The sequence below is a fragment of the Triturus cristatus genome, chromosome 1_2 (assembly GCF_964204655.1).
Source record: "Triturus cristatus chromosome 1_2, aTriCri1.1, whole genome shotgun sequence".
Lineage (NCBI taxonomy): Eukaryota > Metazoa > Chordata > Amphibia > Caudata > Salamandridae > Triturus > Triturus cristatus.
Genome location: NC_140580.1, coordinates 784,874,421 through 784,896,190, shown reverse-complemented (window position 1 = coordinate 784,896,190; position 21,770 = coordinate 784,874,421). Strand labels below are relative to the sequence as shown.

Here is a 21,770-nt window from a genome sequence, read left to right as displayed (position 1 = left end):
GTATAAATGGCTCTTGAACTGTTAGTGCCTGGAGTTCACTAACTCTTCTTAAAGAAGTGATCGCTACCAGGAAGGCTACTTTCCAGGTGAGGAATTGAATCTCGCATGAGTGGAGAGGTTCAAAGGGTGGACCCATCAGGCGTGTGAGGACCAGGTTGAGGTTCCACATTGGAGCTGGTGGGTGGCTTGGTGGAATAACTCGTTTGAGTCCTTCCAAGAATGCTTTGATGGCAGGCACTCTGAATAGAGAGAGGTGCTGCCTGGTTTGTAGATAGGCTGATATTGCGGTCAAATGGACACGTATAGAGGTGTACGCTAGATTGCATCGGTATAGGTGTAGGAGGTAACAAATGATGTTTTGGATGGATGCGTCCAGCGGGTTAATGTCATTATTACCGCAGTAAATAACAAACCTTTTCCATTTGGCTGCATAGCAAGCTCTTGTAGTGGGTCTTCTGGCCTCCTTGATGATGTCCATACAGTCAGGTGGCAGGTTGAGGTAGCCAAACTCTAGGACTTCAGGAGCCAGATCGCCAGGTTCAGCTGTTGCGGATCTGGGTGCTGAATCTCTCCATGGTTCTGCGTTAAATGCGCGGGTTTGATCCGCAGCCTTTGATGCGGCACCACGGAAAGTTCGAGGAAGGTGGTGTACCATGGCTGGCGTGCCCACGTAGGAGCAACTAGGACGAGTGTCAGGGAGTGTTGTCTGAGTTTGCAAGCCACCAGCGGTATCAACGGTGCTGGGGGAAAAGCGTACGCAAATCTGCCGGACCAGTTCATCCATATCGCATTGCCCTGCGACTGCGGATGTGGGAACCTGGCGGCAAAGCTTTGGCATTTTGCGTTTTCGCTTGTGGCGAACAGGTCTATCTCTGGATGACCCCACTGCTGGAAGTACGGCTGGAGTACTGATGGGTGTAACTCCCACTCGTGCATCTGGTGGCTGTGTCTGCTGAGCAGATCCGCCATTTGGTTGTCCTTGCCGGGGAGGTGTTCCGCCATGAGGAACATGTTCCTCTGAATGGCCCACTTCCACATGCTCTGAGCCAGATGAGACAACTGTGGAGAGTGCGTCCCTCCCTGCTTCTGTATGTAGTACATTGCGGTCATGTTGTCCGTCCGGATCAACACGACCTTGTTGCACAGATGTACTTTGAATGCCTTCATGGCTAGGAAGATTGCCATCAGTTCCAGAAGGTTGATGTGCATTTTCTTCTGTTGTGTCGTCCATAGTCCCTGCACTGTGTAGTGGAGTACATGAGCTCCCCATCCCTGGAGAGACGCGTCTGCTGTCAGTACTATTTGTGGAACAGGCTCTTGGAACGGTCGGCCCTTGCAAAGGTTTTGTGGATTCCACCAATGCAGAGAGTTGTATGCCTGACCGCTCACCAACACTAGGTCTTTCAATTGTCCTTGAGCCTGATTCCACTGACGTGCCAAGCACTCCTGAAGCGGGCGCATATGTAGTCTCGCGTGTGGGACTATGAAGATGCAGGAGGCCATCATGCCTATCAACTGCATGAACACTCGCGCCGGAAGGGAGTGTTGAGGTTTGAACTTTGAAATCAGCATTTGCATGCTGTTGATTCTCACCAAATTCGGCTGAGCTGTGGCCGCCAGAGTGTCTATAGTCGCACCTAGGTACTGTTGTACGTGTGCGGGCTGTAGATGGGATTTTGGGTAATTTAGTGAGAACCCCAGACTGTGAAGGAGGTGAATGGTGCGGGACATGTGGCTGGCACATTGCTGAGCTGACTTTGCTTGAACGAGCCAGTCGTCCAGGTAAGGGTAGACGTGTATGTGCTGCCTCCGTAGATGTGCCGCCACAGTAGCTAGGCACTTTGTAAACACCCTTGGTGCCGTTGTCACGCCGAATGGAAGGACTCTGAACTGGTAGTGCTGCCCTTGAACAGTGAACCTGAGGTATTTTTTGTGTGATGGGTGAATGGGTATGTGGAAATACGCATCCTTGAGGTCCAGTGTGGCCAGAAAGTCTCCCTGCTTGAGCAGCGGGAGGACTTGCTGTAGAGTGAGCATGTGAAAATGCTCGGAAAGAATGTATCTGTTTAGGGGTCTCAGGTCTAATATAGGTCTGAGTGACCCGTCCTTTTTCGGTATTAAAAAGTACAGGGAGTACACCCCCGTACCTTGCTCTTGGACGGGTACGACCTCTATTGCGCCTTTTAGAAGCATACTGTGCACCTCCTGCTGTAAGAGCGTTAAGTGCTCTGAGGACATAGGACGGTTTTTTGGAGGTATTGTGGGTGGAGTGGAGGTTAGTTCTAGACAGTAACCGTATTTGACAATATCTTTGACCCACCTGTCCGTGGTGATGGAGTTCCACGTGGACAGGAACCTTTGTAGCCTTCCCCCGACAGGTGTTGCGTGGTCGGGAGGAAGGGAGAGGGCGTCACTGCTTGTTCTTGGGGGAGGACCTGGTGTTGCCGTAGCCGCGTCCTCTGCCCTTTGTACTGGAGCCACGATATCCACCCCGGGTGTTTATATCGTAGGTGGTTTGGGTATTGCCTTTGTTGTATGTCTGCTGTGACCCCTGCCCTCTACCTGCTCCCCTATTTCCGGGGCGACGAAAGGAGCTGCTCCGAAAGGACTGAGTCTGGAGAGCCCCCGTGGACTTTGCAGTGTCTGTGTCCTTCTTTATTTTCTCAAGGGCCGTGTCAACCTCCGGCCCGAATAAATAGTCGGGGTTGACAGGTTGGTTCAGTATATAATTTTGCACCTCAGGTTTGAACCCGGAGATTCGCAACCAGGCATGTCGTCGCAGCATGACGCTTGTGTTTATGGCCCTGGCCGCCGTGTCTGCGGCATCTAGTGCACACTTGATGGAAGCATTTGTGAGTAGCTGTCCCTCTCTGATAAGAATTTCTGCACCTTCTTTGAACTGGTCAGGGAGATGTTGGAGTAGTTGCTCCATTGTATCATAGTGCGCTCTATCGTAGCGAGCGAGGAGCGCTTGAGTGTTGGCTATGCGCCATATGTTGGCAGCCTGTGCGGCAACGCGCTTGTCAGAGGTCTCTAAAACCTTGGACTCTTTGTCCGGGGGAGGAGCGTCACCTGTTGATTGCGAGTGTGCCCTCTTGCGAGCATTCGCAACGACAATGGAGTCGAGAGGTAATTGGCCTCTGATGTAAGTAGGGTCCCCAGGTGCTGATCTGTACTTTTTGTCGATCCTGGGGTTTATCACCCGTGCCCTGGTGGGTTCCTTGAAGATGTCCTTGGCTGGTTTGAGGACTCCTTTCAGCATGGGCAGAGTCTTTACATGCCTTTCCGAGGAAGCGAAAGTGTCCATAAGGAAGTCGTCTTCCACGGTGTCAGAGTGAAGCTGCACGTCATGATTATTTGCAGCACGTTCAATAAGAGCGTTGAACGCTGCAGTGTCCTCTGTCGGAGATGTTTTCGCTCCATAGAGTTGTGGGTCCTGTGCATCTAGAGGTGCACTGGGGTCTGCAGGGTCGCCCCAAGTTTGATCAGGGTCCTGTTGGTCATCAGGGTCCATGTCTCCGTGGTAAGGGACTTGGTCATCCATATAGTCTGCCAACGCATCCGTGTCGGAGTGTGTGGGAGAGAATGATAGTGGGTCCTGGTAGGGCGAGTCGAAAGATTTGCAAAGCACAGGTTCTGAGTCCACAGGCAGCTTTCTCTTTAGTGGGATCCTGAAAGGGTCCAAGGGTGGCTCTGAAGTTATCCTCCGGTCATGGATAACCATCCTGCCGGTGTTGGCGTCGATGTAACCTGACGGAGACGTCTCAGCAGGTGTAACCGTGGTGTGGGTGACCCGTGTCCTGGGTTGGAACATTTTCGGGATCGTGGATGGCGGCAGGCCAAAAGTTATGTTGGCTGGCGCCGAAGAGGCTGTTTGAGCTTTTAGTGGGCCGGAGCCTGATGTGTCCTGGAGGACCGCTTGGGTTTTGCTGCTTTGTGCTGCAACGGTTCGCGCGTGAAGCGCTTTCGAGGCCTTAGCGCCCACCAGGTTTGTAGAGGCGGCCGTGGACTTTTTCGGCGCCGGTGGGTCATCGGGTCGAGGGGCGGAAATGGCCGTCGACGTCTTCGATGCAGGAGGCTTCGGTGTTGCCGTGGAAGCGACGTGAGACGCAGCAGGTGGTATGACCTTTGGTTTAGGAGTCGATGGCGTCGGCGCCGAGAGCCGAGCAGGTTTGATGGCACCGAGGGCCTTTTTCCGAATGCCGACTCCGGCGTCGGCCGCTTCAAGTTCGGCACCAAAGTCTCGCTTGGTAAGCTCGGTGCCGATGCGTGTCGCTGGCGTCGAAGGTGTGGAAGGCCTCGATCCGACTAGCGCCACTTTCGGTTTTGGTTTCATTTGTACCGGTGCAGCTTTCGGTTTCGGTTTGGTAGAAGGGAAACCAGCCGGTGTAGGTAATAATGGCTGCCGCTGAACGTCCGAGGCCGGGCCCGAGGGCGGGGCCGAAGAACCGCGGGATAGGTCTCGGGTAAGGCCCGAAGGCGATCCCTCGACCGGAGCCATAGACTGTGGCACTGGGCCCTCGTCAGTCTGAACGGGTAGGCCTTGCTCGTCATTGGAGCTACTCTCTTCGGCCCCTAAGGCCTCATCGTCGTCTCCTACCTCGGCGTTGTCTTCATCTCTGCGAAAGAGTGATTCGTCGACGTCGTCCGAACCGGAGTCATGTTCGGAACCGGGATTGGAGGGTAGGATTTCCAACTCCTCGACATCTTCGGCGTTGAAGATGTCTGCCGGGGCCGGTGCCGCGTGCTGCGCTTCGAGTCTCGCCGCTCGACGATTCCGTAGAGTCTTCTTGGAACGGAACCGGGCACAGGCCATGCATGTCGATTCGTCGTGGTCCGGCGACAAGCATTTGTTGCACACCGGGTGGACGTCGATATGGGGATATTTCGCATTGCATACCGGGCACCTCTTGAATGGTGTTCTCGACTCCATCGTCGGTGTCGTCGATGGTCAGGTAAAAAGCGAAAAGTTGTTTCCGAAGTTAGTAAGCTAACAGGTAGGGTCGAAACCGATCGAGTGAACAGTACCGACGCGAACTAAAGGCCTTTTGGCCTCGACTAACTTTTTCCTAACTGGAGTTAAGATAGCACATCCGAACCCAATGGCGGAAAAAAACAATCTGAGGATGGAGAGGATGCCCATGCGCACTGTAGTCCAGGGGAGGAGTCACCTATCCAAGGATACTTCGAAGACTCTTCCAGGACAACAACGTGCAAACATCCGGACCCAACACTAGGCGGCGATCTATGCACAGATATGAATTCAGCAGCCCACATGCCTCGAACTCACTTGAGTATACGTCATTAACTGTCTGTTACACATGTTGTTGTTTGTGTTGCAAGGATATATTACTCGCGGAACATTTTCTGTACCCTGGTACCATGTGTCTGTCTCATTCGGCTGCCATGCTGTCTATATATGTAAAGGAAGAAAGGTGTTGGTTGCTGTAAAGCCACAGGTTGCTTCGGCCTATTACATTGTCCGAATATGGGATGTGGTGACAGTCTAGTGATTGCACATGCAGTGCCAGTAGTATGGTAAGCCCTCCTTTAAGCTTACACGGTTTTTGTCTTGAAGTTAATGATACTCTTTGGATCTTCCATAAGAGTCAAGCAGCTCGTCTCTTTGTTGTTAGGAATACTGATTGATGTTTTCCAGTACAAAATCTTGAATGTATACTTTCCCGAAATCTATTTATTGATGTGGTTGTTTTTGTGGTGATTGATACATGGCACTTCTCTTCAAGTAAACAATATATCTTTAAATCTTTTATGTTTTCCTTTTTTAATGTATTTTTATTTAAGGGCAAAGTTTCCTATCAGATAAAGCAATTGGACATTTCAATTGTTACCTTCCACATAAGTATATAAAGACATACGTACCATCCTGTGAAAACAATTAAAGCAGAATTCCGTTTTTGTAAAAACCCATGTAAATCAAGCTATTGAACCAGAAAGAAGGAAGAATACTGATGCAAGAAGTTGATACAATGTATACATAAACAGAACTGAAAACTTCTGGATAGCAGATACGCAAGTGATTTCACTCTGTAATTCCAGAAAGTTATTCCCCATAGAGTTGTATTTATCAAGTTGTCTTTTCATACATTTTGCTGCTGTTAGTAATAGAATAAACTAAAACCCTATGTACCAGTGGGCAATAGCAGTTAAAGCTCATACCTGGCCTGTTAAAATAGACTTGGGTGTTTGTGACATTAGTTTACATTGCAGACACCAGCTTGGTTCAGGGTAATGATGGGGTTTTAATGCACGATGGGGTTTTAATGCGCGGTGAACCTGCCTGCATTGTCAAGTAAATCCTTTCAGTGAAAAGGCTGCTGTGTAAATCCCAGCTGCATTAAATTGTACATGGAGTTCACATAAATACACAGCGCTGAAACAAAACTGAGGGCCATTGAAGCTTCACTTTCACTTCCATGCAAGGAAAGGCGCCGTTCTAGTTCACACACTTGAAGTCGTAAGCTGTAAATAAACAGCCACCAGAAAATTCCTTTTAACACGATGGGCAGGTTTTGAGATACCTCAATTTGAGTGAAATGTGAGACAGCCTGAACATTTCGAGCGGCTTGTTGTAAATACTGGTGCCCCGTGCAAAGCCTCTTTTGGTGATTTTCTCTGAATGACATGTAGAGCTGGGGTGCAGTTATGCACCCTGAATAACTCTGGTGAGATCTGCTGGCCATTCAGGGGGCATGTGGCTTTTTGGGAAATCTGCTTTTTCTGTTGATTAGTTTGCCACTACATGAATTCAGTACTTGGGGTAAAGATTTGCATTTTGAATATTTGATTTAGGGTTAGAACCAAACGAATCGCATTGTTTGCACAAATATGTTTGGGATTTGTAAAATACTATGCATTTGCAGATCGTCTGAAAGCTTTACTTTCACGTGGGTAAATACCACAGAAATTCCTGCTTTACATGCAAGACCCACAAGGTAGATATGTTTTTTCCCGCCACTTGGCGGATCTCGTTCTAGGAACAATTTCTCTCAGGCATGTGATATTGGTAAGAACTTGTTCGAAATGTTATGTCCCTGCCTGGGTAAAGAACGCCTGAATGGTGAGCACCACTGGGTGACTTCAAATGTTGCCCCATTGGGCATTTTGTTTACTATAAAGGTCAATTCTCTGGATAGATTACCGTATGACTGAGATTTTACATTCCTCTTGAGTGAGTCATCTGTGAGGAATGGCTAGCAGCTTGTGTAGGAGGCCGGTGTGGGAGGAACGGAGCTCTTACTCCGAGGACAGCGAGGGGAGTTGTAATCTGCGGACCGAGGCAGACCAGTGGGCGGACGAGAGCAAAGCAGAGAGTGTGGGACGCTAGAAGTGCGACCAAACTAACTGGAAAAGAAACGCAAACCAAGTCACAAAAATATGACTGGGCTGCGCTGCTTTCCACTCACACAGCCTCTTTGCAGCGTGAATCGCGGAGATGGCTGGCAGCTTGTGTAGGAGACCGGTGTGGGAGGAACGGAGCTCTTACTCAGAGGACAGCGAGGGGAGTTGTAATCTCCGGACCGAGGTAGACCCGTGGGCGGACGAGAGCAAAGTGCGACCAAACGAACTGGAAAAGAAACGCAACTCAAGTCAAACAAGTAACCTGAGACTGGAATGCAGTCTGCCCTCCATCTGGCACACTGCGCGCCGCTGCTGCTAATTAAAAACAGATGGCAGCCGGCCACGCTGCTGCTCACTCCCGAGCTACCTAGGTCAGGGGAGAGAGAAGCGGGACATGCACCCGCCTTTGGCCAATTGCGTGCTGTCTTTCTTAGAAAGACACATGCAAAGGCCAATAGCTGCTGATGAAAAAAAAAGCGTGTGTTACAAGTTTAAAGTTCTTACTAAAAGCCTCGCAGAACAGCGCATGTGCGCTGGCTCAGGCGAGACCTAAAAAACTAACTGCTCACAGGAAAGATCAACCCACATATGAAAACCTCACTTTGAGCTTAGCTGCTAAGAGTTACGTCCTCCTCATTAGAGGTTTCCATTTTCATCTTGCCTGGTTCCCCTATCAGTCAAATCTTATCTATCATACCTTCAGTGTCTGCATGATCATTATTTTGAAGTCTTTTTGACATATATGTCCAGACTTCAGCACTGCCCCCAAAATGGCATCCTGCACAAAAAGAGCATAAGGACATTTTTTTATAGATAAATATAGCTAGAAGGGTCAGTGATTACAACATTTAGTACAGATTCAGGAGAAAGTAACAGGCTTTTCTACTTACTAGTTGCTTCTTTTCCATCCCGGCAAACCCATTTCTTTAATAACATGAAACTTTGTGCAGTAAGGGAATTTGGATTTTCTACACGAATATGGTTGATTTCATCCACAGAAAAATTCAGTTCCCTTGCCAATTCTGTAAAACAGTCAATCAGAACATGCAAGATTACATATATGTAATGTGTAATGGTTGAGGATCTACATATTATTCGGAGAGGCAAATAGATAATTATTCAATTGGCTTAGGTAGAAAAGGCAAAAAGTATTTATTGAAATCAAAAATAAATGTGCTAGTTGAGCTGATAGCCCTTAATCTGTGCTATTATACAGTATATACAGATATTAGCTGAAAATGCATGAAGTGCTATCTCACCATAAGTAATTTGAATTAGTTATCCAACCTGTAAATCCATTTACATTTGTCAGTTTTTATTACGCTATGCCCACAAGAGAGTAACATGCTACTTTAGGAAGTCTAATAAGGTTAAAGGGTAAGGCAAATCTACCTTTCACAGAAAAAAGACCTATGTGATGACTGAAATTAATAGATGTACAAAATACTGCAGAAATAAACCCTTTGTACAGAATCTACCATGTGTTTTAAAATATTCTGTTTATGGAGAGAAATTAGGCTCAATTAGAGAAAGTGGAGTCTGGGTGTTCATTATGTTAACATCAGGCAGAATTCTCGTAGTTGGATGAGAGGCCACTGAATAAATGGAAGGCTAATGGGGGTCATAGTCTGTGCCTCTAGTTGTGGGTTTGGGCAGGGACTTGTTATGCCAAACACATCTCTAGGAAAGATGAATTATAGAAAGATCTTTCTTTTCCATTTATGCACCAATGTTCTGGAACAACATATCCTCTTATCCACCAGGACTGCCCCAACACTGCTCCGATTTAGGAAAGAGTTGAAGAATCATCTCCTTAAAAAACATCACATCCCAATCCATTGACTATCCACAACCCATTTTCCTCTCCTGTTACTTGCTGACTTTATGCCTATCTTTGACCAAGTACAGCACTCCACTGCCTTTCACCTAGGTTCACACTATTGAAATACCATAAATCTAATACATACATACAGGGGCAAGGTTTTCAGCTACACAGGGTTGATGCCCTTGCAGCATCTTTGGTTGAACTTCATTCATTCCTCTGCTAGCGGCCAGTGTAGTAGTTTTCAAGGAAAGAGTGAGGTGTTTCAATATCTTGAGAGTAATGCACTCTAGTTTTGAATTATATCGTTTTTAAAACTCCTTTGCTTGGACACTGTTACAACCGACTAGAAGGAATAGTAAACATGCTCTTATGGGTTACACTAAATGTTTCTATTAAGGTAAATTAACTCTGAACCGAGAGGCGCCACTAATATCAAATACGGGAGGTTTGTAGACAAACACCCAAAAACTTTAATAAGACAGATTCTAATAAAAGCCACATAAACGGTATGAAAAAGATGTTTTATAATTTCATCCCTAAAGAGAGTGATTAAGGGCTTCATTACATCTTCATGCTAAGGAGCAGATGCCATTAAATAGTGCAGATGAGCTCTCCTCTGACTTCCCTGCTTTCACAACTTCAAGTGATCCCTGCAGCATTAAAGAGAATAATAGGAGATTTCCTGGGCCTTACAAGGATCTGAGAACTAGTTGGGACCAAAAGATCAACCTCTGGCTTTGGTCCACAGGGAAACTCCGCAGTTAAATGAACCATGGGGAGCTTACTGTTCAAAGAGTGGTAGTGCTCTGTGAAAAAAGGTTTTGTCCATCTTCTTTAGCAGATCATGCCGTGCCAAACTTTCCTAACCAGAAGGCAAGGCAAACATATTTGCTTTATATCCCTTTCCTGTAACGGTGGAAGTAGAGTATGTTAGAAACAGCCAGTGATTGGTTTTGGGGTACCTATAAAGGGAAAGCTGTCCTATTTTCTTTTTTTTTTTAAACATGCTGGAATCACTAGTGCTTGGTTCAAGCCTCAAGAGGCGATAGGACATAATAAAGCCTATTTAACAGTTGATGGAAATACAAGTAGATTTATCCTGATCTCAATTTGAAATACTTGCCTGCAAGTAGATTTGCGGCTCCCCCTAAAAGGAACTGGTCTCAAGGCTGCTGAAGGCTGTCTCTGGAACAGAGTCCTGGCATACCTGAATCTCTAGTATGTGGCCAAGTACATAGTAGTTGCAGTCCAGCATAAGAATCTATGTCGCCAGCCTGACCTCAAGATATGGAAGGATTCTGAAATCAATGCTACAGTTTAATCATGATCCCACAGGGCTGTGAGTAAGCAGGCATGTTTTGTAGGAACCGGTCATGGGCAACGGCAAGAAATCAGGAAGGTAGTATTGCTGCTATCCCTGCATCACATTCAGCACAATTTTTTTACTAACAATGGAAAAAGCAGAAACATTGCAGATTACCATCACAGGTCTATTGTAACCCTCTGGCACCTATCTAGAAAAGGCCCAACTTCACTGGATTGAAGTTTCTTGTTCTGCTCTGATGATTTTAATTTCTGCTGTGAAACCTTTTAGAGTCTGAGTCAGATACAGCTCTCGGTCAATGCGTGCTAGCTACAGGACTTCTCTAGTAGCACTGAAATAAAAAAAAGAACTTTTCATGTACAGTCACCAAAACCTGTATCTTATAACAAGTGGACAGAAAATAAAATGGAGCGTACACCATAGTACTGTGAATGTAACATGCTGTGCATTGTATTTTGCATGTAGATATGTATGTGTTGGTATTGCTATATTTGTATAGCTTGTGCTGTGTGAGTGCTAAACAGGATTCATGGCTCACAGGAAGTTGCAATCTTGGAGAAAAGTCGAGGGTAGGCTGCCGGGTAGAGGCTGCATTTGGGCTTCAGGAAGAGAAATGAGCTATCAAATTACGATAATTATAAAATCATCAGAAGTGCTGATGATTTGTCTCAGAAGTTCTGCAAGAAATGTACAAGAGAAACTAACTTAGCTTAGACATTCTGATCACGATACTCGGAACTAGTTATAGCTAAACTGATGCGCCATCTGTAAATTTTGAATTTAGATTCATCAGAGTAGATAATGTTTTGGGGTACTAAAGACTGAATGAATTCCTGAGGAAATTATATCAATTAAAAGCAATTATACAATTAATGACACTGATGTCCAAGCACTTCAGCAGACTAAGGGCCTAATTTAAGGTACATTTAATGACATTATCTCCGGCACCCTGATGAACTAATGCCCACCAAACTTAGAGATGATCTCCAATGCAGCAGTCATCCCTGTATATTAAAAGGAACCACTATCTCTGTGATTCCTTTCAATGTTTAACAAGTTTGGTGGTTGGCAGTCGGCGTTTGCAATGGCTGTTCACCTCACTTTTTCTATTTTTTTGTTTTTCAGAAAAAGGTCCCAAAGCAGGAATCAGTTTCTCAAAAACAAAAAAAACGAATGACCCACAAAACCCGGAGGGCTTCCTCCTAGGGTGTTGGTGGGCATTATTTATTTTCCTTGCACTCACCGACAGGTTTTTCCTTTTGGTGACAGACAGACTGTAATGTCCTTCCTCTGCCATTTACTCCATTGGCCATCGGAGGATATACAACATTGATGGAGCCAATAGGGGCTACAGCAGCGGAACACTTAAGATAGATCCGCATATCTATAAATGAGGTGGACGGACCAAGGGTTTGGCAGGAAGGGTACTCCGGTGCATTTATGATGGAGCATCTAGTCCACCAAACTCTAACTAGGGCACCTTAATTTCACTCTATGCAGCATGAGGATTAATATGCTGATAATATTTCAAGACACAAACAAAATATCCAATATACATTGACTACCAAACCCAAACTTGTACCTTTTTATCCGGTGATTCACACTTCAAAATTCAGCTCAGAGAAACGTTTGTTAATTATTTTCAGTTCAGTGCAAATCTTGTTCCATAAAAACCTTCTAAACACAATATTTACCTGTCCAGCTGAGCCCCAGGTGATCTGCTACTATAGCCATCCTTATATCTGTCCGTTCGCAGGGACTTTGTGGACCTGTGATTTACAATCAATTGATTAAAAAGGTTCCACTGTGCATAACCAGGAAAATATTTATAAACAATACTGACACAAGACGTTTCTAACGCTCATTTGAACACCAAAATGTGTCCTAATGACCTACACAAAGAAACCCATCTGTAGCTCAGCTTGTGTTTTCATCTGTGTAAGTTCAAAACTACAGAATGTCCGTGTAATGGAATAATCATGCGGATAGCCTCTCTATGTCACACAATATGTGCAAAAAGTGGTGGAATCACCATGAAGAGATTCATTTAATTTATGTGGTAGAAAGATTGACAATCAAAAATATTGTCTTGTCAGTAGAAAAAAACATATATTAGATCTTTATGCATCAATCTCTTCAGCATGCTTCACTAGCTGTCTACAGTGCTGGAATTTAGTGGAAAGAACAGAGAGCATAGGGCAGCACAGACAGATGACAATGACAGAATGAAAACTACAGTAAGTCACTTCACGGGCAACCACAACAGGTCATGCACTAGGGTCAACAAGTGGAAAGTTTTACAGACTAGGCTGGAACGCCACGGTGTGAGCCATGCCAGCTCCAGAAACCTGACTGCCTTCATCCTCACCAGTCCTTCTACTGCTCCTTCTCTCACTGTCGGCTTTTTCAATCTTTGATTTTAATGACGCTGCCTCTGTTCTCATGTCTCTAGCAGACCTCGATGTAACGGAAGGCTGGTAAACTTGAGTGGCTTCAGATAATGATGTGTTTCTTGATGTACTGTCTTCATCGTCAGACATCTCTGACTGCATCTTTTTCTCTTCATCAGACAGACGATCCACAAGCTTTAATGTCTGACCACTAATTCCCTTAAAATATTCAATAGAATGTTTACACACTTCGCTAAACTGTTGTTGCTTTCCTTTCAGGTTTGGAGCACCAATGGGAGTGGATCTCGCTTTTACTGGCAATTTAGAAGGAACCTGCTTGGGTTTCATCTTTTCTGACTGTCTCTTCTCTAACTGACTTTGCTTTGGTGGTGCAATTGTTTGTCTAGATATTCCCACATTAACCCTACTTGCATTTTTCACTGGAATTTTAGACTTTGCTTCTAGACATGAGCTTGCAATAACATTTTTGGGTCTACCATTTTCACTAGATTCTCTTGTTTTACTCCTAGAACTGTTTGAATGACTATTCAGAGGAAAGGCACTTTTAGTTGAGGGGGCCTTTACAGGAAGTTTTGATCGTGGCCTGCTCCCTGCTGAACTTGTAGGTGTTTTTTGGTCTCCTTGCATGACCTTACTATCTCTTATGGAATGGTTATGTGGCATCCCCGAACATTTTCCTGAACTGTTTTTCACTTCATTTGTTTTTCCCTTATTTTCTGAATGCACTATAGGCTCTGCAACTTTACTTTTATTTGCAAGGACAGCTGCTGAATCCAGGTTATTATTGTTATTAAAATTATCAGATTGGAAACCGCGCTGATCTGACTGTCTAGTAACGTTATCATTATTAACAGTATGTACAAGGCTTGCTTTGCATTCATTGTCTAATATCTGTCCATTTGAAAACACTTCCTCTGCCTTATCTGTTATTTCACCGGGGCACTCCTTTTTTAAAGTCATGGTGGAAGCAGAAATGCCCATTTTTATTGGTGTGCGCAGTTTGGAGTCCACTTTAGAATTGTTTACAGCTGGTGATGACCTTTCTAGTAAGTTACTACCACACGTTTCTACACAAGTTCCACTGATCTGGATAAGGGGTGTATTGTCAACGGTTATTGCTTCTAACGGACCCTCTACTTTATTTTCATGAACAATGTCCACTGGCTGTGGTTGTGTAATGGCAGAAACTGTAGTTTTATCCCCTTCCCCCTTGTCCCCTGCCTTCCCTTCAGAGGTATGCTCACCAATTTGGAAAAATTGGAGTCTTTCTTCAACAAAATCCCTCTTGCTCATGTCAATTGCACCACTACGAGTCATTTCAAACATCTTCCCTTCATGAAATGGGAAGGGATTGGGCTCACTAGTTGGAGTGCTTTCATCAGTTGGGGTTCTGGCTGGAGTTGTATCTGGAGTGGTTGCTTGAGATCTGTCTTCTACAGCCAAGCCAAAAGGCTTGGATTCGTCATCCTTTGATTTAGTCTCAAACACTTCATCATCGCCTGGCTTACTGGACCATGGATCGAAATCTAGACTTTTGGTAGCTACCGTTTTAAACGGGGTTGCAAATTCTTCATCTACTTTGTAACTGAAATATGAATCTGGAAACACAGTTCTGTCAGGGTGTCTGCCTTCCAAAGTAAAAAACTGTGCCCCTGACTTCTGATCAGTTACATCCCCTTTCTTTTCATGTGCTGACCCTTTCAAACAGGTCTTGTCTTCTTCAGTTCCTACTTTTCCCTCCTCTTCTATTACTTCAAGTTTACTTTGGCTAAAGCTACGGTCAGTGGGTTTAAGGACACCTTCTTGAGACCATACATCCTTTTTTGATTCTATTGTTTGGTTTTGTAATTTAGGATCGCCCTCTGTTAGTCCGTCATCTTCATCTTGCAAATCATAGCCATCAAGTGAGTCAATTTCAGTAGCATCTGTGTCATGCGAGAACTCAGCAGTTGTTGCAATGGAACATTCGGTGACTGACTGGTCATTGTTTCCATTTTGCCCCTCATGCTGGTGGGAATCAAACACAGTGTCTATTTCATTGTTTTTTCCAGAATCTGAAGTTCCCATCTCTTTTGGGGTACAGCTTTGTCCTGAATTATTATGCTGAGAACCTTCCCTCCTATTGTCTTCATCTTCTTTTAGTTTAAACATATACTTCTTTAAAGGAATTGGTTGAAATATTGATTCATCCTCACTGGAATCACTGGCATCAGCTCCTGGAGAAGGCGGCTGTACTCTTATAACGGGATCAGGTGAAACGTTTTTTTCCATTTCGTCCTGAAGATTGACTTCAGTCATTTCCATTTCATGCTTTGTGGACTGGGGTTGTTTCTTAACTGTAGTGGACTGTTCATTATCAAGTGGTGGTGGAGGTGGGAACTCTATGTAAGCAACCCTTTTGTCCTTAGTTCTTTTTACAGTGTTGGTGTTAGAATGAAGTGTTTTATCAGTAGGAGAAATGTTGTCGGCTATATGTTTTAAAGAGGGGGACTTAGCCTGCTCATCCTCCTCGGACTCCTCTGAAACCTCTGGTATGGGACTAGGTTTACCTGGTGTGTATGCTATAAGGGAGTCAGGTGTTTTTGATGTAAACTCGTAGCTCACTTCCTCTGAGCTTGGTGTTTCAGGTGTCAAAGGGCTTTTCCCAGAACTATCTATAAAAGAAACCTGTTCCAATGTGTCATCCTCTGGACTAGCTTGGGGAGAGGGAAGTTGCTTTTGTGGTTTAACAGTATAAAATGCCCCTCTTGTTTCTTGCACTGTCCTACTCTCTTGGCTTACTATTTTTTTACTGATATGTCCTTGTTGTACTTCTTTATCATATTGCTTTCCTACTTGAACAATGCTCACATAAATTGGTAAAGTAGTGATCTCCTTAATCCCCTCTGTGTTACCCAATGCTGTGATCTTTTTTAACTTATCAGGAAAGTTTGGACTGCACATATCACCCGAAGGAGACTCCTTCACTGGACTATACTCTAGTGAGTCTGGTGACTTAGTAGGAGATGTTTCAGTGTCCTCATAAGAAGGACTTAATCCCATATGACTTTGGGGTTTTGCAATCTTAGAATTTTTGTACAGCTTGCTTTTTTCATCTTCCCTAAATGCAGAGTGTGACGTATCAACTTCATGTTTCGTCAAATTTAATGTAGAGGATTTCGGGGAGGATAGTTCAAGTTTTGATTTTTTGGACAAATCATAAGAAGCATCAAAAACTTGCATGGTCCTACGTTCTTCTGTAATTCTGACTGGGATATGGGACATATTTATATTCTCTTTTTTCTTGGACATCTGATTCATGACTTCACATTTATTTTCTCCTTCTTTAAAAGTGTGCTCTGTGTACAAAACTTTTTTTGATGGGGATTTTACATGCCCTTCTTTAATTTCTTTAGAATCATTTTTCGGCAATTGTTGCTTCTCTGACAGAGAGATAAAATCTTGTTTTCTTCCAATTTCTTGGATCTCAGGATGGGCACACTTTGTTTTCTCTGCAGCATCCTGCACAAGAACATGACTCAGTTTCTCTTTTTGTGCTTTATGATTGGGGGCACCTGGACTTTCCCATGTCCTGTAGATCTTTTTGTCCCATCCTCCGTGGGCTGCTGAGTCATCTGCCCTGCAGGACAAACTATTATCATGCTGGGTAGAAAAATGTGATTGTGCTACTTTACTTGATGCTTCATTTCTCTGATTTTGGGCAGTGGAAGAAGAATGATTGTCAGCTATGTTTTGATTAACCTGGAGATTATCAGATCGAATTTTCATGGCAGCCGCCTCTTTTTGCAATTGCAAGTTGCCACTAACTTGATCAGGTGGCTTGTGCTGCTTTTCCCGTGTATAAAGCTGCAATACAGGCAGTTTGCTTTCGTGTAACTTCTTAATTGGGATCTTAGATGGTGCATCTGGTTTCTTTTCTTCTTGCGCAGTGTCTTTTGCCCTTTGACCTATACTTTGTTCAAATTTTAATCTTATGGAATTAAGTTTAGACTGCTTGAGTTGAAATCCAGCTTGTGAATGTTCAGGGCTTTGTTGTGTACACATTTTGTTTTGTGTTACACTTTTATTATCATCTGCCTGTTGGACGAGTATTCTTCTTTCTGGACTACTTGGCAAACTGGCTGATTTTCGTTCATCAGTAAGGGAAAAGCACTTTCCATCACTTTCATATTGCCGTGCTCTACTCCAGTCATCACTTGATGTTCGCTTATTTGCGAGAGACACCTTTTCTGGGCTACTGCTGGCTGAGCTGTGATTTGAATGAGTTTCTCTCCCATTTTGTTTACGTGGCTTTTTCTCAGGAGACTGCAGTTCATCATTCAGCTTTTCTGTTTTGTCACGAAAAAACTGGGACACTTCAGTCAATTTTTCTTCGGCTTCCTTAACTGTCCTGTCGACCCTATCTTCATATATCAATTTTTCTCTACCACGATCTAGTCGGTCCTCTGTAAAGCGCATCCACATGGCATGCTTTGGGCTACCACCATCACCAGTGTAATGTAACACAGTTACATTATCATAATTATCATCTTTTGATAGCTTACCAATGCCGTTTTCAGAAACATCTCTACAGATTTTAGAAAAAATATCTTTTTTAGCAGCAGCAGCTACTTTTTCCCTACTTTGCTTATGAGGTCGAGGCAACTCTGAGCTAAGGGGTAAAACATTGTCAGTGGCAGACTCCTCTGTGTCAGAGTGCGAGATATCTAACTTTTCAGATAGAAGCATTTTTTCGGCAAACCTGTAAGATTCTCCTCTTAGCTCTGACAGTTCATCATCGTGGTATTCTATTGAGTGCTGACTTAGTAGCTTCAGTGTTTTGTAAGAATCGTCTGACATGAGCTGAGCTGAACTAGGGCGACTATCCTCTTCCTGAGATATAGGAGTGTTTACTCTAGAAGACTCTAAGTAAGAAGGAAGAGACTCTTCCACTGTGAGCTCCTCTTCTTCTGGCTGAACTAGTTCATCGGAACAAGCAAAGTGCCCAGGTCTGTCTGGAAGAATATCTTTGATACTGATATCCCCCTGAGTGAAGTCTCTCTGATACATATACATTTCTTTTTCTGGATGTTTTTTGGTTTCCCTAATGATAACTTCAGTGGGCTCTGCTTGGTTACCTTTTTCAATATGGACCTCTAATATACGCTCCAGTTTGGGTTTCATTTTAATGTCTCTTTCTGTGTGGTGAGATGAAGCTTCAGCACTCTTGAGGCTATCCGAAGCTGCTGTGGATTTATGCTCAAACAAGCCAGCTAGTTCCTTTGAAGGATCCCGCCCTGACTGAAAAGCTTTCATTATGTCATGAACAGACATGGTTTCCTCTATTCTTTCAGAACTATTTTCACCACACGGAGGTTTGTGATACACCATTCTAGTGGTAGTAGTAATATGAGTCTCTTCTTTGACGCGCACACCTTTGCTCAGGGCACATGGGTGGTCATCCTCTTCAGAGCTGGCTTTCATTTGGAATGCTTTAACCTTTTCTTTAATGGAGCCAGGAGAGTTACGCTCGAGCTCAGGGAATGTAGTTGCAGGTTTTGTGGGATGGGAGTCGTCAAGCTGTGATTCTGCAATGCTCTCTGCAGAAGGCTCATAGCTACGGATGACATGAACTACCTCAGTCCGTGTTTCTGTGATGACAGGCGGAATTGGCACGTCATGAAACAGTGGTTTGGGGCCTGTGCTTTCTGCGCTTTGTGGAGCTGACGGGGTTTTTTCACTTCGTGTTTCAAAACCACTGTCAGACAAAGGACTCTTATCTTGGTCATGTTGAGAAAAATCATCGGGAGACTCTAGAATCATGTCTGTTCCCAAGATAGAATCTGCAAATTTGCATAGTTCCTTTTCAGAAGCAGATGACCTCATGCATGCTGGGGGCATTTTAAGTTTATTCTCCTGTAATGCCATTGCTGGCTTTAAAACTCGTTTTTGTCTCTCCTCAGCCTCTTTTTTTCCATCCTCGTATTTATACTTCATATTTGAAAATGCATTACCCCCAATGTCGTTTGTTAAATAATCGATCACTTTTGTCAAGTTGTAATCTCTTTCCGACACTGTTCTGGCTTTGATTTGTACCTTTTCGGGGACGGATGGAGGAGCGGTTGCACACTGTTTTGCTTCTGCAATTTCATCAGTGCTGAATTCTTCCCAATCATTCTCGGGGGATTGCCCATCATCACTCTTTTTATTTTCCAAAAACACATCTTTTTTCAATATCTCACTAACTTTCACTAAGTCCTCCTTCACCTTCTCAACAATTTTAAAAGGCTCCTCATCATCTATCCTTATTTCTTTTGCATGTTCGGGTTGAAAAGGCTTTTCTTCTGTTGTGTCTGTCTGTAAAATGGCTGTCATCCTTATTAAGTCTTCTTTCATGTCAGCAACATCTTTCAGTATCTCCTGGCTGGAAGATAAAGAAGATGGTGTTGAAAGCTTGAGAGCAGAGGGTGCAAGAAACAAGGAAGATTTTACTGGAGATGACATTCGGGTAAAGGGGGATGGAGTACGTGTCTCTGTAGTCAATGTTTTAATAGGTGACAATAATGCTGCTGTTGATTTCGAAAGTGCCACAGAATCCGAGAGTTTCTTCAAGGTGGGATCTGATAAAACATTGATTACAGAGTATACTGGTACAGTTATTGTTGATGAGTTTACTGAGGAGGTAGATACCGACTCTGATGATCTAAGGGATGTGTACAGTGTACCTGCAGTAGGTGCTCTTATGGACTGAAAAGCTGATGAGGTCGAAGACACAAATGTCCTCAGTGATGAGTATGGTGAAGTGGTAGGCATGGGGGAAGCACACACTTGTTCTACTGCATCAGTGGCTGTGTTAACTGCATAACTTGCAGAGTTTGAAACAGCAGAGTATTTTTCGTGTAAAGAGGTTGGAGATCCAGAAATGAAATTTGAAGATGGGTATTTCAAAGGAGAGGCAGACCCATTAACCATTGCCACTACTTCTGTAGATCCAGGCACTGTCTTCCCGGATGAAGAGAGAGATGGCATTATAACTTTTGATGATGAAACAGCATCAACTGTAGATCTGGAAGAAGATACAACACACTTTAGTGGTGAAGCTGAAAGTGGCCCAGCAGAAGTGATTATGGATTTAAATGGCAAGCTTGAATTATACATGTTAATATTAGATTTGGGAGATGCTGGGGGTGTCATGGCAATTGATGATCTTTCCAACAGAGAATTTCCTGTAGTCGTTACAGGTGATGTTCGCAATGGAAATGTTGCAGTGGTCACCAGCCCTTTCAAATTTGTAGCTTCCACAATTGCTGGAGCTCGAATTGGTGACCCAGAAGGACCTTGGATAGTATATGGAGGCTGTGACACAACTGTTTTTATTGGCGAAGAGATGCTCCGGAAGGATCTTATTGGAGAAGCTACATCGCTAACAGATTTAACAGAAGATGTAGTAGAAGCTCCAAATGTTGATTTGATAGGTGACGCAGAAGTAACAGACCATATGGACTTCAATGGGGATGCTGATGGAGTATTAGAGGAAGAACTTGATAGGGATGTGAATCCTGATTTTGTCTGTCCTGGCACTGTGATGGGAGCAGTTGTCCATGACTGATATGGTCGTGTTGAAAAGACTGGCTTGTAAGAATATGCAGCAGGTAGGGATCGTGTTGCTCCTGTGTTCCGTTCAACTGGTTCTTTAGTGTTAAAATTAAAATCAAAGGCAAAATGAACAAAAATGTTTGAAAAACAAAGAGACCAGAGAAAAAGAATTGGTCAGTAAAATTTTGTAATAGTACAAAAGCAAGTACATTTGATTCAAATGGTTTCGGATGGAGCTGATGAAGGGAATGATGAAAGAAAAATGGTCCACATAATAAGGATGAGCCCAAAAAAGAAAACTGCAACAAAAAATGACAAACAACAAGCATACCGCAACTAAAACACAGACAGGGGAAAAGACATACGGCAAACACAGAAAACTAAATTTTGTCTAACAGCCAGATTCGATTGTCTCCTCTTGCTTCCTATTGACTTTCTGATGTGCTAATTTCAATGTATGGCTAAGTGTTCAGTATCTAATATACATATCTGTTTGTTTCATGCTGTGTTTACAATTACTATTTTTAGTGTGGTCCTTTAAATTCTAGTCAACCTCTTAAACATCATACGGATTTGGATCCAAAATACAAAGAACATGGGCTTTATTTTAAAAAAAAAAAAATACATTGCAACATATTTCCTTTGAAACCACTCAGTAATATTTCATGCAGAACCCAAATGTGTTTAGGAATCAGGCAATTACTATGAGAAACTAGAATAAATTCAAGTGTCTGTCTCCCATGCAAAATACATATATATGTTGCACAATCACAAAGCCAATAAGAGAAAGAACTGGTCTAAATTGGTACTATGACCTTCATTTAATTGTTTTCATGCAATATTGTCTTGCATTGGTAAAATAAATTAAAAGGTTACATGAAATGATATTAAAAAGCATTTTTGGGCACGAAGAATGGACTACATGGTTAATGAAACATGTGGGCAGGCAGAGCAACTAAAATGTGAGTTATTCATGCATGGAATGCCATGTTGAGACAAGCACATGGGCAGCTATGGTTTGAATGTTTCATTACACATTTTGAACAATTATTGAATTTATCTGTCATTTTTAAAAGAAGAGTTTCTTTAATGGATCCATGTAAGTTTGAAATATTTCTAAACAGTACTATGTTCAATTTATTCCACACATCACATGATTCGGTATGATAACATTACTCCCGTAAACCTTTGGGGTTATCACTATATAAGCTAAAGAATCAGATAATTATACTTTTTTTAAATATAAGTAGGTTTCAAGTCTGACAAGGCACAC

At 43.6% G+C, this 21,770-nt stretch overlaps 1 protein-coding gene across 32 annotated transcripts in view; it reads right to left on the bottom strand.

Moving 5' to 3' along the window:
* Positions 1 to 21,770, bottom strand: part of ANK3 (ankyrin 3) — a 1,906,984-nt gene that overhangs the window by 163,910 nt on the left and 1,721,304 nt on the right. For 31 of the 32 annotated variants that reach the window (XM_085608804.1, XM_085608807.1, XM_085608799.1 and 28 more), the window contains 3 exons: positions 12,880 to 20,592; positions 12,206 to 12,280; positions 8,253 to 8,384 (listed from right to left, as the gene is read on the bottom strand). In XM_085608804.1, the coding sequence (XP_085464930.1) occupies positions 8,253 to 8,384; positions 12,206 to 12,280; positions 12,880 to 20,592 (7,920 nt within the window). The remainder of the gene's footprint in view (positions 1 to 8,252; positions 8,385 to 12,205; positions 12,281 to 12,879; positions 20,593 to 21,770) is intronic. The other variant, XM_085608830.1, reaches the window with a different exon arrangement.